General features: G+C 43.4%; 1 protein-coding gene across 1 annotated transcript in view; it reads left to right on the top strand.

Moving 5' to 3' along the window:
* The window catches only part of LOC311237098 (mediator of RNA polymerase II transcription subunit 13-like), a gene marked incomplete at its 5' end in the record, with an annotated part of 118,034 nt that overhangs the window by 92,613 nt on the left and 11,830 nt on the right, over positions 1-13,591 (top strand). The window contains 6 exons of the mRNA XM_084324904.1: positions 358-587; positions 6,130-6,397; positions 7,008-7,314; positions 9,315-9,561; positions 12,312-12,500; positions 12,777-13,000. Coding sequence (XP_084181030.1) covers positions 358-587; positions 6,130-6,397; positions 7,008-7,314; positions 9,315-9,561; positions 12,312-12,500; positions 12,777-13,000 — 1,465 coding nt within the window. The remainder of the gene's footprint in view (positions 1-357; positions 588-6,129; positions 6,398-7,007; positions 7,315-9,314; positions 9,562-12,311; positions 12,501-12,776; positions 13,001-13,591) is intronic.

The raw sequence follows: 13,591 nt of genomic DNA, 5'->3' as shown, positions 1-13,591 counted from the left end.
TTGGGTGATGTACCCCAGTCTGCCAGTAGCTTTCAAACCATGTCAGGTTCATTTGAATTCTCAATCTAGCTAAAAGCAGTGCAGTGCATTTTAACAATGAAGACAGCAACTTCCATGATCCCACGGTCTTCACAACGTCATCAAAGGCCGTCTTTTGTTATTGTTTTGAGTGAGAGACTCCTAGTGGCAGAAAATGACACATTGTACGTTTGAATTAAATTTAAATTAAAATACAATACTTTGGATTAAAGTCCACTCCCTGAACTGAATATGAATTGACCCCAAGATTACTCATTAGATTGTAGTCTATTAAACATCCTGATCCTAATTGTCCTCCACTTCTCTGTGTTCTCCCAGGTTCGGAGGAGTCTCCGGAGCCCTTACCCATCCCTACAGTGTTACTGGGCTACGACCGCGAGCGGGAGTTTCTGGCCCTGTCTCCCCTGGCGCTGCCCTTCTGGGAGAAGCTGCTGCTGGAGCCCTACGGAGGCCAGAGGGATGTAGCCTACTTGGTGCTGTGTCCCAACAGCCCCTCCCTGCTGGCCGGGGCCAAGGCCTTCTTCCAGGAGCTCAGCGCCGTCTATGAGGTAAACAAAGGACCCTCGGTTTAACATTCACTCATTTCTAAGTAATAGAGTGCAGCGTTTCCTCCTAATTCCTTTTCTGAACGGTACCACCCAGACTTCTATTTTATTACCTTATTTTATCTAGAAGTTACCATAGATTTATTTAGCTGTACAGTAATTTGTTGTTTTATTGAACATTTTACAATTTCAACACATCATGTGCTAATAGTGACATTGCCATGTAGGTAGGTAAGCAATGTTCATAATTGCAAATATGAGAAATGTTCATAATCGTGAATATAAATCAGTAGATTGTAAATGTATGTAGGTAAGCAATATTCATAATTGCACAATAGATGAAGGTAGTATGTGGTGCGGCAGGGGCTCAGGAGGTAGAGCATCTGGTAGTCCGAAGGTTCCCGGTTCGATTCCCGCTCTTCCCAGGCAGCGTGTCGAAGTGTCCTTGAGCAAGACACTTAACCCCTAATTGCTCCCGATGAGCAGGTTGGCACCTTGCATGGCTGCCTCCATCATCGGTGGGTGAATGTGTGAGTGAATGGGTGAATGTGAGGAACAAAATTGTAAAGCTTTTTGGATAAAAGCACTATATAAAATGCACCATTTACCATTTTTGTAAGTGTTACAAGGTGGAAATCACACATAGCCCCTTGGTGTAAAGACACTACTAAATGAAATACTCCCTCTTCGCTATCCGAACTAAATCCTTTTCAGGTAGCAGACTGTATAAGACTGTAGTATTTAACTGGTGGTGCCATGGTGGTCACATAGTGCTGGAGAGCAGACAAGCGCCCAGTATGAAATTACCTGCCAGTAGCTAGTAACCATGCATTATATATGCACTGTTCATAGCTGTTGAAGGAATCCAACGGAGTTCCTTGGAGTTTGCTTTTGTTTATATTCACATTTGAAGTTTCCTCGGTTTTGTTTATATTCACATTTCCCAAATAATTGCTCTAGTCTATAGTCTATTGTTGTTCTATGGTCTACAACAGTGGTCACCAAACTACGGCCCGCGGGCCGAATCCGGCCCGCCTCCACATTTGTCCTGGCCCCCTAGAGCTTTACATTTTTTTTTTTTTTATCATTTTTTTATCATTTTTTTTTTTTTAGATGGCAGCATCCCCATTGTCTATGCTGAATGTTTGTTAGTGTTTATATTTTTTGTTGGTTTTTAGTACTTTTTTTTTTTTTTTTTTATCTTTTTCCCCCTCCATTTTCCTCCGATTTTCTCCCATCCCAATGTTAGTCGTTATGCCAATTCCCAATCCCCTTCCTGGTCGCTGCGCACTTACCCCCCACAGTCGGTCTGGGAGAGTGGAGGCTACCACGTGCTTCCTCCGACACACGTCCAGCCAATCACCGCTTCTTTTCACCTGGCAGCGCGGATATTCTCTAAGAGGGCGTAGCGTGTGGAAGGATCACACTATCCCACTCAGGTCCCATCCGCGCTTAGCAGGCGCCCCGACCAAACTGTAGGAGTCGCTGTTTACAACGACCCGGACCCACCCCGCCAGCTTCTCCCACCCTCTAATACTGCCAATTGTATTAGTGTGAACGGCCAGCCAAGCTGGTGACAACCCCGGAGCTGTGAGCTGGATTCGAACAGGGTTTTTAGTACTTTTAAACATCCATTTTTAGTTTTTGCAGCATTCTGTCTAGGACTGGATAGAACAGTCTCTGTCTCAGCTGATCTCCTGAGCTGAGGTCTGAGCTTGTGCCACAAGATGACTCAACTACATACTCGTCCATCTTTTTCTGCTTCCTCCTTTGGCTGGTAGTATGTTCCTCAATCCCAAGGCCATTACATATAGCCTTTGTCCTGTCATACATGTCCACTGCCATCTCTAGGTGGTCTGTAGGTACTGTATATTTATTTCATAAATAGTGTTACTATTTATTTTCTGACATTTTTTTCTGTGAAGATCCAGGAAAGGGTTATTAATAGTTGGTTATGTGTGGCTTTCTGGAAAACAATAAATGTTTACATTTAGGCACCCCTGCGATCGTCACACGTTTTCTGTTACAAACTGACCCAGACCCCCACCAGAGAAGGGAAAAGTTATGTGGCCCTCACAGGAAAAATTTGGGGACCCCTGGTCTACAAGCTGAATACGTTTCCTACCTCGTATAACCTTTGCTAAGTCCATTTCGGCTATTCTCTCACAATGTTTATATCCCATCCATGTTCAATTTCACTTTCGATTTTGAAGAAATTGTAACGAATTTGACCTGCTTGTTAGATTTCAAGGAAGATCGTATCGACCAATCAATCTGACGCACAAGGGCATGTTTACACGCCTCCGGTGCACTCTCGATGTGTTGTACATCACCCCGGTGCGGCGGTGCACTCTCGATGTGTTGTACATCACCCCGGTGCACTCTTGTTGTGTTGTACATCACCCCGGTGCACTCTTGTTGTGTTCTACATCACCCCGGTGCACTCTCGATGTGTTGTACATCACCCGGTGCACTCTCGATGTGTTGTACATCACCCCGGTGCACTCTCAATGTGTTGTACATCACCCCGGTGCACTCTTGTTCTGTTCTACATCACCCCGGTGCACTCTCGTTGTGTTCTACATCACCCCGGTGCGCTCTCGTTGTGTTCTACATCACCCTGGTGCACTCTCGTTGTAACTGAGGGGTTACAAAACCCTGACTGTATTAAAGATTGTGATAGATTAAACCACTGCTAGTTATGTACTTTAATTACTGGCCAGACAGTACATCAAATATAGATGGTGAACACCCACAAGAACACGGCATTGACAAAGAAATAGTATTTGAGGGTAATTTATTATTATTAGGCAACGTTAGGTTACAGAATGAGAATTAGGGTCGCGCTTGTATGGCGAAGAATATACGTGAAGTCAGTCAAGAGCATGAGTCACTAAGAATAGCAGGAATCCTACGATGGGTCTAAGTTGACACCACCTGTCGTATAGTAGCAACTATATAGGGCAACACTGGTACCGACTGAGACAATGGGTTCCCTCCGGGGGTGTAAGGCCTGGAGGGTAGAGGAATGCTCGGATACTCAGTCTGATTCAATGAAGAATAAAGAGACTCCAGGTACAGGAGTCGGTCCTTGTAAATCCCTTGATCAGCAGCAAAGTAATAATTGTAATCCAGATGCTCGACAGCATTGATGACAGCTAGCCAGCCCCGTCCACGAGGCCGACCCGAGTTGTAATCCTCACGAGGTTGAATCCCAAACGATAGTGGAAATCAACGATGCTCTTCTCCGGGTACCACGTTCCAAATCAATATAATCCAACCAGTAATGGTTCTGCAATCACCGACGCTGGTTCTCCTGTGCACTATACTTCACATTAAACTAGGTCAAACTTGACGTTACTGCATTAAACTCTGATACTTGACTATTCTATTCGCACATGGCTCTCAACGCTCTGTTAGACGCACGGTTGCTCACTTCACTGTTACCGAACTTGTCACACTGCTGCTTTAGATGAACTGAATGAACTACTGCTGGGCACACCTGCGCCGTATTTATACTTAAGTGATTATCTAGTTCCAAACCTAACCACTTTGGTCCTGAATCAATACACTGCCAAAGGCATGTTCTGACATGCCCCAAACTCGCCCCTTGCACCTGTCTGAGTGCGAGACTGCCTGGAGCCTAGGGCGCTATCCAATAAGGAGAGAGCGAATATTACTCTGGTTTGAACGTAGGTAAAGGGATATACCGTGTATATATAAATAATATACAAAGTATATAAAACAATAAATGTAGATTCTCAACTTTAATCTGGCCCTTCACAACACTCGTTGTGTTCTACATCACCCCGGTGCACTCTTGTTGTGTTCTACATCACCCCGGTGCTTCTGGACGTGCTTGTTCATCCTCGTGCTGGAAGAACAGTTATATGCAATTTCTGGAGACCTCTCTTCTCCTACTGTGCTCTATAGCAGTGGTTCCCAAAGTCGGGGTCGCGACCCAAAGGTGGGCCGCGAGCAGCCACGAGAGGGCCGCGAGATGATTTAAAAAAAATACAAAAATAAAAAATACATTTCTTTTTTTTTTTTTTTTTAGGCCACTGAACTTAGAAGCAGGCCAGGACAGTGTTTCTAGTTGTATTCTAAAATTCTATTCTATTGTATTCTAAAATGTGACTATATGGTTTTATATTAACTTAATAAATAAACAAAAACAAAAAATCTACTTATTTCAACGAACATTTCAAACTAAATATCAGATTATGCACATAAAACGCTGAAAACAACCGAAGCAACAATAGTATTTTAATGAGGCTATTATTATTATCATTATTATTTTGCAACAAGTTAGCCCTCTCATAAATAGCACATATAAATGAATAACTAACTTGAACTAACTTAATAGGATTGAAGTGATATTTGGCTTAAAAAATCGGTCGCCTGGCAAAAAAAAAGAAAAAAAAAAGCCTGACGATGTGCATTGGGCCAAGGCTCTCTGACGCCTTATTTTCTGGGTCCCGGCCTGAAAAGTTTGGGAACCCCTGCTCTATAGCACAGATTCCATCAGATAGTGATCAAAAACGTCATTGGACGTCATTGAGCGCCACGCCCCTTCCGGGAAATTAGGCCTAGATGGCCACCGCTTTAATCAATGGGAGGACGGGGATATTTGCGAGTGCTTAAAATATATCTTAAATTATGGCTATGGGTCTAATACACACGTCGCTTATCAATGAGTTGCTTGCAGTCAACATGTACAAAACGGATTGTTTTTTCATCTGTACATTTCCGTTTTATACCGTTTTGAATACGAGTATAGTTTTTGTGATTTCTAGTAATTCTAGAGAAAGACGCGATAATAGCCCTTTAGTGGAATACACAAAACAATTTTTCGGCTGATTTATGAATCGTTTTCAAATAAACGCTAGATCATCGATAGTAGATGTGTCCTCATACACGATACAGAAGCGGGCTGAAAAATCTTTTATCCGTGCATTGGTCGGCGCCAACGGCACGCACACACACAGACACGTTGTGATCGCTGTGAAAGAAACATCTGATTAACCCAAGATTGGTAACATAGAGTCCTTACCTCACATCTGATGTCCTGTAAAAAGATTAATCCAATTCCTGATCGCCATTCCAAATATTGATCGCGTTTATTGATCCAACGTTATATATCCAAAACACATAATCCACGCTGCTCAGAGTGTCCCCAGTCAATGTGGTATAACAATACTGCATGCCCAAGAAGGAAAACCTGGACCGGACTATTTTTTTTGATGCACAGTCCCAGCCAATCCAATCCAATGATGTGCAATACCATCCGGGAGACGATAGGCGAGCTCAGACCCATTCCCAATGATAACATCAGGTTGGATGGATGAAAATGAATGGATATCGCTAATAAAAGAAATAACGATTAAAACCTGACTATACTCGTGATTGGCGCTCAAGCGTCAACGAGTTAACCCGACTATACTCGTGACTGGCGTCCAATGAGTTAATGTAGGTAAGCAGTTGCTGGTGTGTTAATGAAAACCGCCTCCAAGCCCTCCTGACCGTCCTTGTCCCCTCTCTCTAGACGTGTCGTTTGGGGAAGCACCGTCCCCTGGCCAAGGTGTCGCGGGACGGCCTGGTGCGTGTGGGGGGAGAGGCTGAGCCGGACCGGCCAGAGGAGCAGCAGGTGTCCCGGGACGGCCTGGTGCGTGTGGGGGTAGAGGTGGAGCCGGACCGGCCAGAGGAGGAGCAGCAGGTGGACCAGTGGTTCACGGCGCCCTGGGCTGGACAACAGCACACCGACAACCTCAGCAAACTCAAACTCTACGCCTACGCCTGCAGGCAGCAGCTGGGTATGTGTGTGTGCGTGCGTGTGTGTGTGTGTGTGTGTGTGTGTGTGTGTGTGTGTGTGTGTGTGTGTGTGTGTGTGTGTGTGTGTGTGTGTGTGTGTGTGTGTGTGTGTGTGTGTGTGTGTGTGTGTGTGTGTGTGTGTGTGTGTGTGTGTGTGTGTGTGTGTGTGTGTGTGTGTGTGTGTGTGTCTGTGTGTGTGTGTGGGGGGGCGGGGGGACATTTAGTATGATTTGGAGATTCAGGTTCATGTTGATCGATTTGATGTAAAACATTTTGTATTATGAGGGGAATGTCATTATGTTGTATCTATTCTATTCGATCTCAGTCTTTTTCATTTAGATCTAAATCCATGTGTATTAGCCTCCAGACGGTTTCAACTCCACACAAAAACAAACCAATATTCTAGAAAAGACTACATTGATTTTCCTGTCAGCAGTTGATAGCAGCAAACACTGCATCGGGAAATAAACCTGGGTGCACGCTGTTCATTAGCGACTGAGTCCCAGCGAGACGACACAGAGGCTTGTGAAAACATGTTGCTGTTATTGATATGACTCCATCTACTTGATGCATGTGGAGACGAGCTAAGTATCCTCTGTGCTTCCCTGCCAGGTCCCCAGTTATCGGCCCTGCCTCTGGACAGCAGTCTACTGTTGCCTCCTAAAGCCCAGCCTCCTCCAGCCACTACGCCCTCGGCCCAGCCCAACGCCTCCTCCGGTCAGCCCCCGGCCCCTGGTCCCGGGGCCCCCGACGGAGAGCCAACGCCCGGGGCCCCCAGCTCAGGAAACACCTCCACCCCTACGGCTGGAGCGACTTCGGGCCAGCCGGGGGACAGCGCCCAGGGAGGGGGCGGCGAGTCTAAAGGGCCCCCCAGCGCTACAGCAGCAGCAGCCAGCACACCAGCAGAACCTCCAGAGCTGTAAGCAGACCTCTCTGTTCCTCTGGGAATCATTTCACTTATCTGACAGGGTTGGGTTTCCCTAAAGCATATGCAGGTGTTTTTTATCTGGTGTGCCCATCCCCCAAAATGTTCCTGAAAATGTGCTGCTACGCTTGTAGTGATTGAACCCTTGCACCGAAGAACCATACAGTATAAGACCTTTTTGGAATTTTTTGGACAGACCTTGTATTTGCAGTTGTAAAATCAATCCAAATCACTCAACCTCTACTGTCTTTAGCTATGAATGTACACAATACATCAATAATAAGGTTTGAAAACATCAAACAGACTTATATGGTTCTTCTTCTGAGGTACTCAATTAACATTTGCCACAATCATTTTTCTGCGCAACATAGAAATCACTGCTTCTCCAAGAACTGTTTCTGTCTTCAGAACAGTTGCATTGATGTTCATGTATGTATTAGTGCTGTCAATCGATTAAAATATTTAATCTGATTAATCGCATGATTGTCCATATTAATTAATTGCAAATTAAACGCATTTTTTTTCTTTTCTAAATCTACCTTAAACTGATCTTTATCAAGTTTTAATACTCTTATCAACATGAGAGTCGAACAAATGCTTGCTTTATGCAGCCATTTAACACAAAAGGATGACCCTCATGCATTGCAAATTTGCATCAAATTCAAAACAGACTGATGCACAAAATAACTTAAAAGAAAATAATAATTTAAAACAATGAATAAAGTGTGCATGAAATAATAGGGGAAAGAACTTGTTACATTCACCCACACAAGGGCTGAGGACTCACACCCCCCGCCCACTTCCTCTCTCTCTCACACACACACTCTCCCAACTCTCTTTCTCTCTTGCCCCTTCCTCATCTCTCTTACCCCCCCCCTCTCTCTCTCTCTCTATCTCTCACACACACACACTCACACACACACACACACACACACACACACACACACACACACACACACACACACACACACACACACACACACACACACACACACACACACACACACACACACACACACACACACACACTTTGAGTCAGAAACAAACATAGTATCAATGAGAGTATCAATAATACACCTGAGTGAAGTCTAGTAAAACATTTAAAAAATTTACTTTTTCCCCCCCGTTAATTGTGCGTTAAAGAAATAGTGGCGTTAATGACGCGTTAACTTTGACAGCCTTAGTATGTATATGTTTGTTTGTGCTTGTTGAAATTGTCTTTATTATTTCTGAGCGTACACTATTAAATAACTATTATTAGCACAAATAGCAACACATAAGATTGTATAGACTAATCTAATTTGAATTTCATTCATATTGATTTGCTACAAAAGACACATTACAGGATCACTCTGGAAGCAATAGCAAGTTTAAAAGTGAGTCTAATCAAGGCAAAAGGTCTACCATTCTGTCTTGTTTTCACTGCAATATTACCTATCCTAAATCACCGCCCTGAAGAATGGCTCTTCTCCCAGCGACTCAGTTCCCTTCATTCCTACCAAAGACACGCTCAAAAGAATGAGATCGTTCAAAAGAACCGGATCATTCAAAAAGAACGACATGATCGTTAAAAAAAACTAGATTGTTCAAAAGAACCGGAAAGAACCGACAAACTCACACTACAACACTATTATGCAACTGTTAAATAGTCATGAGGAACTAATAATTTTTTCTGTGCACATTCAAATTCTTGTGGCTAATGTTAATTATTGCCAGAGGCAACTAGCATTGAGGTACATTCTTCCAGAAGCAAAGAGCTAGTCTGCGTTCTAGAGAGATGTTATTAGTCGGATGGTGCTGCTTTTGGCAGAGTTCAGATGGCTCTGAACACAGGCATTTCAAACAGGCTACGATGCATGAAATCCCTTTTTGTCCACTTTGTTTTGGTAAACAAGTTGTATCATCCAGTCCAGATTCAGCAACAACAAGTATCTCTTGTAGTACATTTGTCATATTATCACCGTGTGACTATCTGACGTTCCTTCACACCTCAGCACGGCAGAGCAGGCCAGAATTGGCATCCCCACCCTGGCCGACTCGGCTGACAGCCACGCCCACCCTCCAGCCATTGTTATCTACATCGTGGACCCCTTCCTCTGCTCCAGTGGAGCGAGGGACGGAGAGGAGGAGGAGGGGGAGGAGGTGGAGGCGGGCAGCGTGTGGCTGCTCGGCCTGATGCGCTGCTACACAGAGATGCTGCAGACGCTGCCTGAGAGCTTGAGGCCTGCGCTGGCCCTACAGGTGAGATGACATGAGATGTGACACGAGATGTGAGAGCCTTTTTACCTGTACGTCCCCGTTTCAGTCATTTCACACGTTGTTGCTTTACAGCCTGAAATGAATACAGATTAAATTCAACTGTTTCCACCTTTATTTACACATTTTACAACTTCCAAGTGAAAAAGAAAATTCGCTACATTTCTGAAAACACATTTAAAAATAGAATAATCTGATTTAAGAGGGGCATTCGAATACTCAAGCTCAGTATGGCATATTTAGTTGACCTTTTAAATAGGGTGGACACTTAACTGGGACACTGTATGAGATGATAATGAGATATGAGATATGAGATTATACGAGCTATGAGATGATATGAGATATGAGATAAGAACTTTATTTTCCTTGGGGGGGGGGGGGGGGATTGTGGACAACACCACATAGCAAGTAGAAATACAGAAATACTTTAAAAACTAGAAAGGTGTGCTCAGTACAGTGCAAATCTCCACTAAGCGGCAGTCACATTTCTTTTCTCTCTCACAGAGCAAACAAACACCTAAAATATGTAACAAATGTAGACTATTACCCACTATTACACTATTACACTATCACACAGTGACACTGTTGCACTAATACACTAGTACATAATTACACTATTACACTATTACATGGTAAGGGCGCTATAGGAAATCTCATGGGACATCAATCACCAACATAAATAGGATTCTTCCTCTTGGGGTCATGACTAAAATCAAATATTGTTAAATGATGGTGTATATTGTATTGTGTGAGATGATGACTGAATAAACTACTACTACTACTAAAATGTGCACTGCAAATTTGGATGAAAGCTGTTAGAGATACACTAATGTGAAAATGTAACATTTCACATAATGGTGGTGCTAGAGGGGAAATGATGGGGTCACAAAAAACAATAGGCTTTTCCCTCTAATGGTCATGAGTGTGTACCGCAAATTTGAAAAGATTTGAAGGAAAGGTATTCAAGATACACTCATTCTAGAATTGAAAGTTTGGCCTGATGGTGGCACTAGACTAGAGGAAAGGGTCTTAGTGTTGCTAAAATCAATAGAGTTCATTCTACAGCGGCCATGACTGTGCACAACAAATATTAAGCCAATCTGCTTCATAGTTTGTAAGATACAACTGTAGACAGACAGACTTACAGATGCACAGATGCAACCGTGATGTTCCCAGGCTTCGGCCTGGTAGAGATAAATATAAATAATAAAGGTAAAATAAAAGGTAAGAGATGAAAACAAGCAGTAAGCAGAGGTGAAATCAAATATTTATCTTTCTTCTTATTCTTGGATCTCTTTCACCAAGTAGAGGATTCAGTCACATGTTTGCCTACCATGCTGTGCAGAGGCTTGGCTCCGCTTACCGCTAATGTGTTCGTTTGAGTTGGCTTTTGGGGATTTTCGCTAGCTTGCTTTTATTCACGCAGCAGTTTTCCAAACACCGATTTATTTGTGCCGCTGGCCGACCACAATAGCTGTCCGCCTCACCACATAGAGCTTTCACAAGTTGACACAATAATATATTAATGGCACTTTTTGTGCTGCGTCCCCACAATCCTTTCCACTGCTTGACTCTGCGTACCTCGTCCCCCAAGAACCTGTGGGAAGACTGCTGTGTATTGTAATGATAGGTAGGTAGGTAGGTAGGTAGGTAGGTAGGTAGGTAGGTAGGTAGGTAGGTAGGTAGGTAGGTAGGTAGGTAGGTAGGTAGGTAGGTAGGTAGGTACTGTAGGTAGGTAGGTAGGTAGATAGATAGATAGATAGATAGATAGATAGATAGATAGATAGATAGATAGATAGATAGATAGATAGATAGATAGATAGATAGATAGATAGATAGATAGATAGATAGATAGATAGATAGATAGATAGATAGATAGATAGATAGATAGATAGATTGGATAGATAGATTGGATAGGATAGAATAGAATAGAAATACTTTTATTATCTCGTGGGAAATTTGACACTGCAAATCGCTCAACATTTAAACATTTAGACAGGACAGGTCCCGAATTAGAATAATAACACAAATCAATCAAGTTGCCTAGGATAAGAGTAGAGTAAATTAGAATAAAATGAAATAAAATATACAAAAATAAATACAGTAAAAATATACTGAGCATGGGGGAAGGGGGGGGGGGGGTACATGTAGTAAAAAACAACACAGCAGTGTAAACAATTTGGTCAATATAATTTAACTATCTAACTAAATGAAATATATATTCACAGTATTCACAGTGTCACATAAGGTGCAGTATGCTTCAGGTAGTGTATTGTCCTCCTTGGGTTCCTATTAGTCCAAGGTTAATGTCTAGGTAGGTAGGTAGGTAGATAGGTAGATACTGCAGATCGATAGGTTGGTCGGTGGATCGACCGATCGACCAATTGATTGATTGATTGGTAGGTAGGTACTGTAGGTAGGTAGGTAGTTAGGTAGGTAGGTAGGTAGGTAGGTAGGTAGGTAGGTAGGTAGGTAGGTAGGTAGGTAGGTAGGTAGGTAGGTAGGTAGGTAGGTAGGTAGGTAGGTTGGTTGGTTGGTTGGTTGGTTGGTTGGTTGGTTGGTTGGTTGATTGACTGATGGAACTCTAAAAACAAAAACAAAAAACACATATTATAAAAGCATGTAATTTGTTCTGACCAAAAGATGAATTGAATACGGCAAAGAAAAGTTAAATACTTACTTACTTACTGGTTATCAAGTGTAGATGTCAGAAGCTCTCCTCCTCCCTCCACCAGGTGGTGCCGTGTCAGTACCTGCTCCAGCCAGCCAGTGGGGAGAGCCCTCTGTACCTGCAGCACCTGCGCTCTCTGGCCTTCTCCTGCTACTCCCAGAGCAGACGGCTGCTGCCCACACTGACACACATCAAGTCTCTGACGGGCTTCGGACCCGTGTCCATGTTCGACTCTGTGTTTAAGAGTCCAGAGGTACAGTAGAGGGCGCTACTGATAGCTGGGAAATGTATTTTAAGATCAATACAGTGTGTTATACAGTATATTATATTATAGCGGTATTCTATTCCATTATATCGATATTATATTATATTAATACTCACACCACTCATATTCATACATATTCAAATAATGTTATGGAACATTAATGTATGATCTGTTTGTATTACAAGATAAAGCTAAATGTACCCTCTCTGTAAATCTTCCTACCCACCTTACACCACCTTTTCTCCCTCCCTCCCTCCCCCCCAGCACCCCAGCCCACTGCAGCTGTACTCCCCGCCGTTCATCCTGGGTCCCACCAGGACCAAGCAGCCGGAGCAAGGGGAGGTGTGGGCCGAGATCCCACCCAGGTTCAGCGTGCTGTTTGTGGGCTACTGCCTGTCCCACGACCAGCGCTGGATCCTGGTGTCCTGCACCGACCAGCAGGGGGAGCTCCTGGAGACCTGCATCATCAACATCGACGTGCCCAACAGGTACGGCAGACGAGAGTTTAGCTGGTGTGTCCGCAAGAGCACTATGGGGAAAAAGATTTGGAGCTAGATCCACAAAGAATGGATTGCACAATGCTAATTCCACCCTTACTTACAATTCATTATGAATTGAAAATGGGGGACCCTGATGTAAACAAGACGAAAGTCTTTCTCTGGTCTGCATCCCCTTAACAATTGTGTGTATTGAGCCATACTGTGTATTGTACCCATTCTGCAATCTGTTAATACAATTTTCATTCAATCAATCACCGCACAGGGAACGGAATATACTGGGAAACGGATTCCCGGGAATTTCCACCCAACCAATTTCCTGTTTCCTGGGAAATAAATAACGGGAAAACATATTTATCTTTTGTATCTAGAAAATATCTTCATTATATTTAGAAAATACTGTGGGGTGAATTCACAATGGGATTGCATGGCTTTTTCTGACGCAATGCCTGTGCAAATAGCTCCAAAACTAACAACACTATTCACAAAGCACCAGCAAAGGGTGAAATACAGCGCTAACTGCCTTGCCATCATCATTGTGTCTCTGTGCGTCGGTGCTATTTGCGGGTATTTAAATGAGGT

Source organism: Notolepis coatsorum (assembly GCF_963971535.1).
Source record: "Notolepis coatsorum genome assembly, chromosome: 11".
Taxonomy (NCBI): domain Eukaryota; kingdom Metazoa; phylum Chordata; class Actinopteri; order Aulopiformes; family Paralepididae; genus Notolepis; species Notolepis coatsorum.
This window is presented reverse-complemented; position numbering and strand designations above follow the sequence as displayed.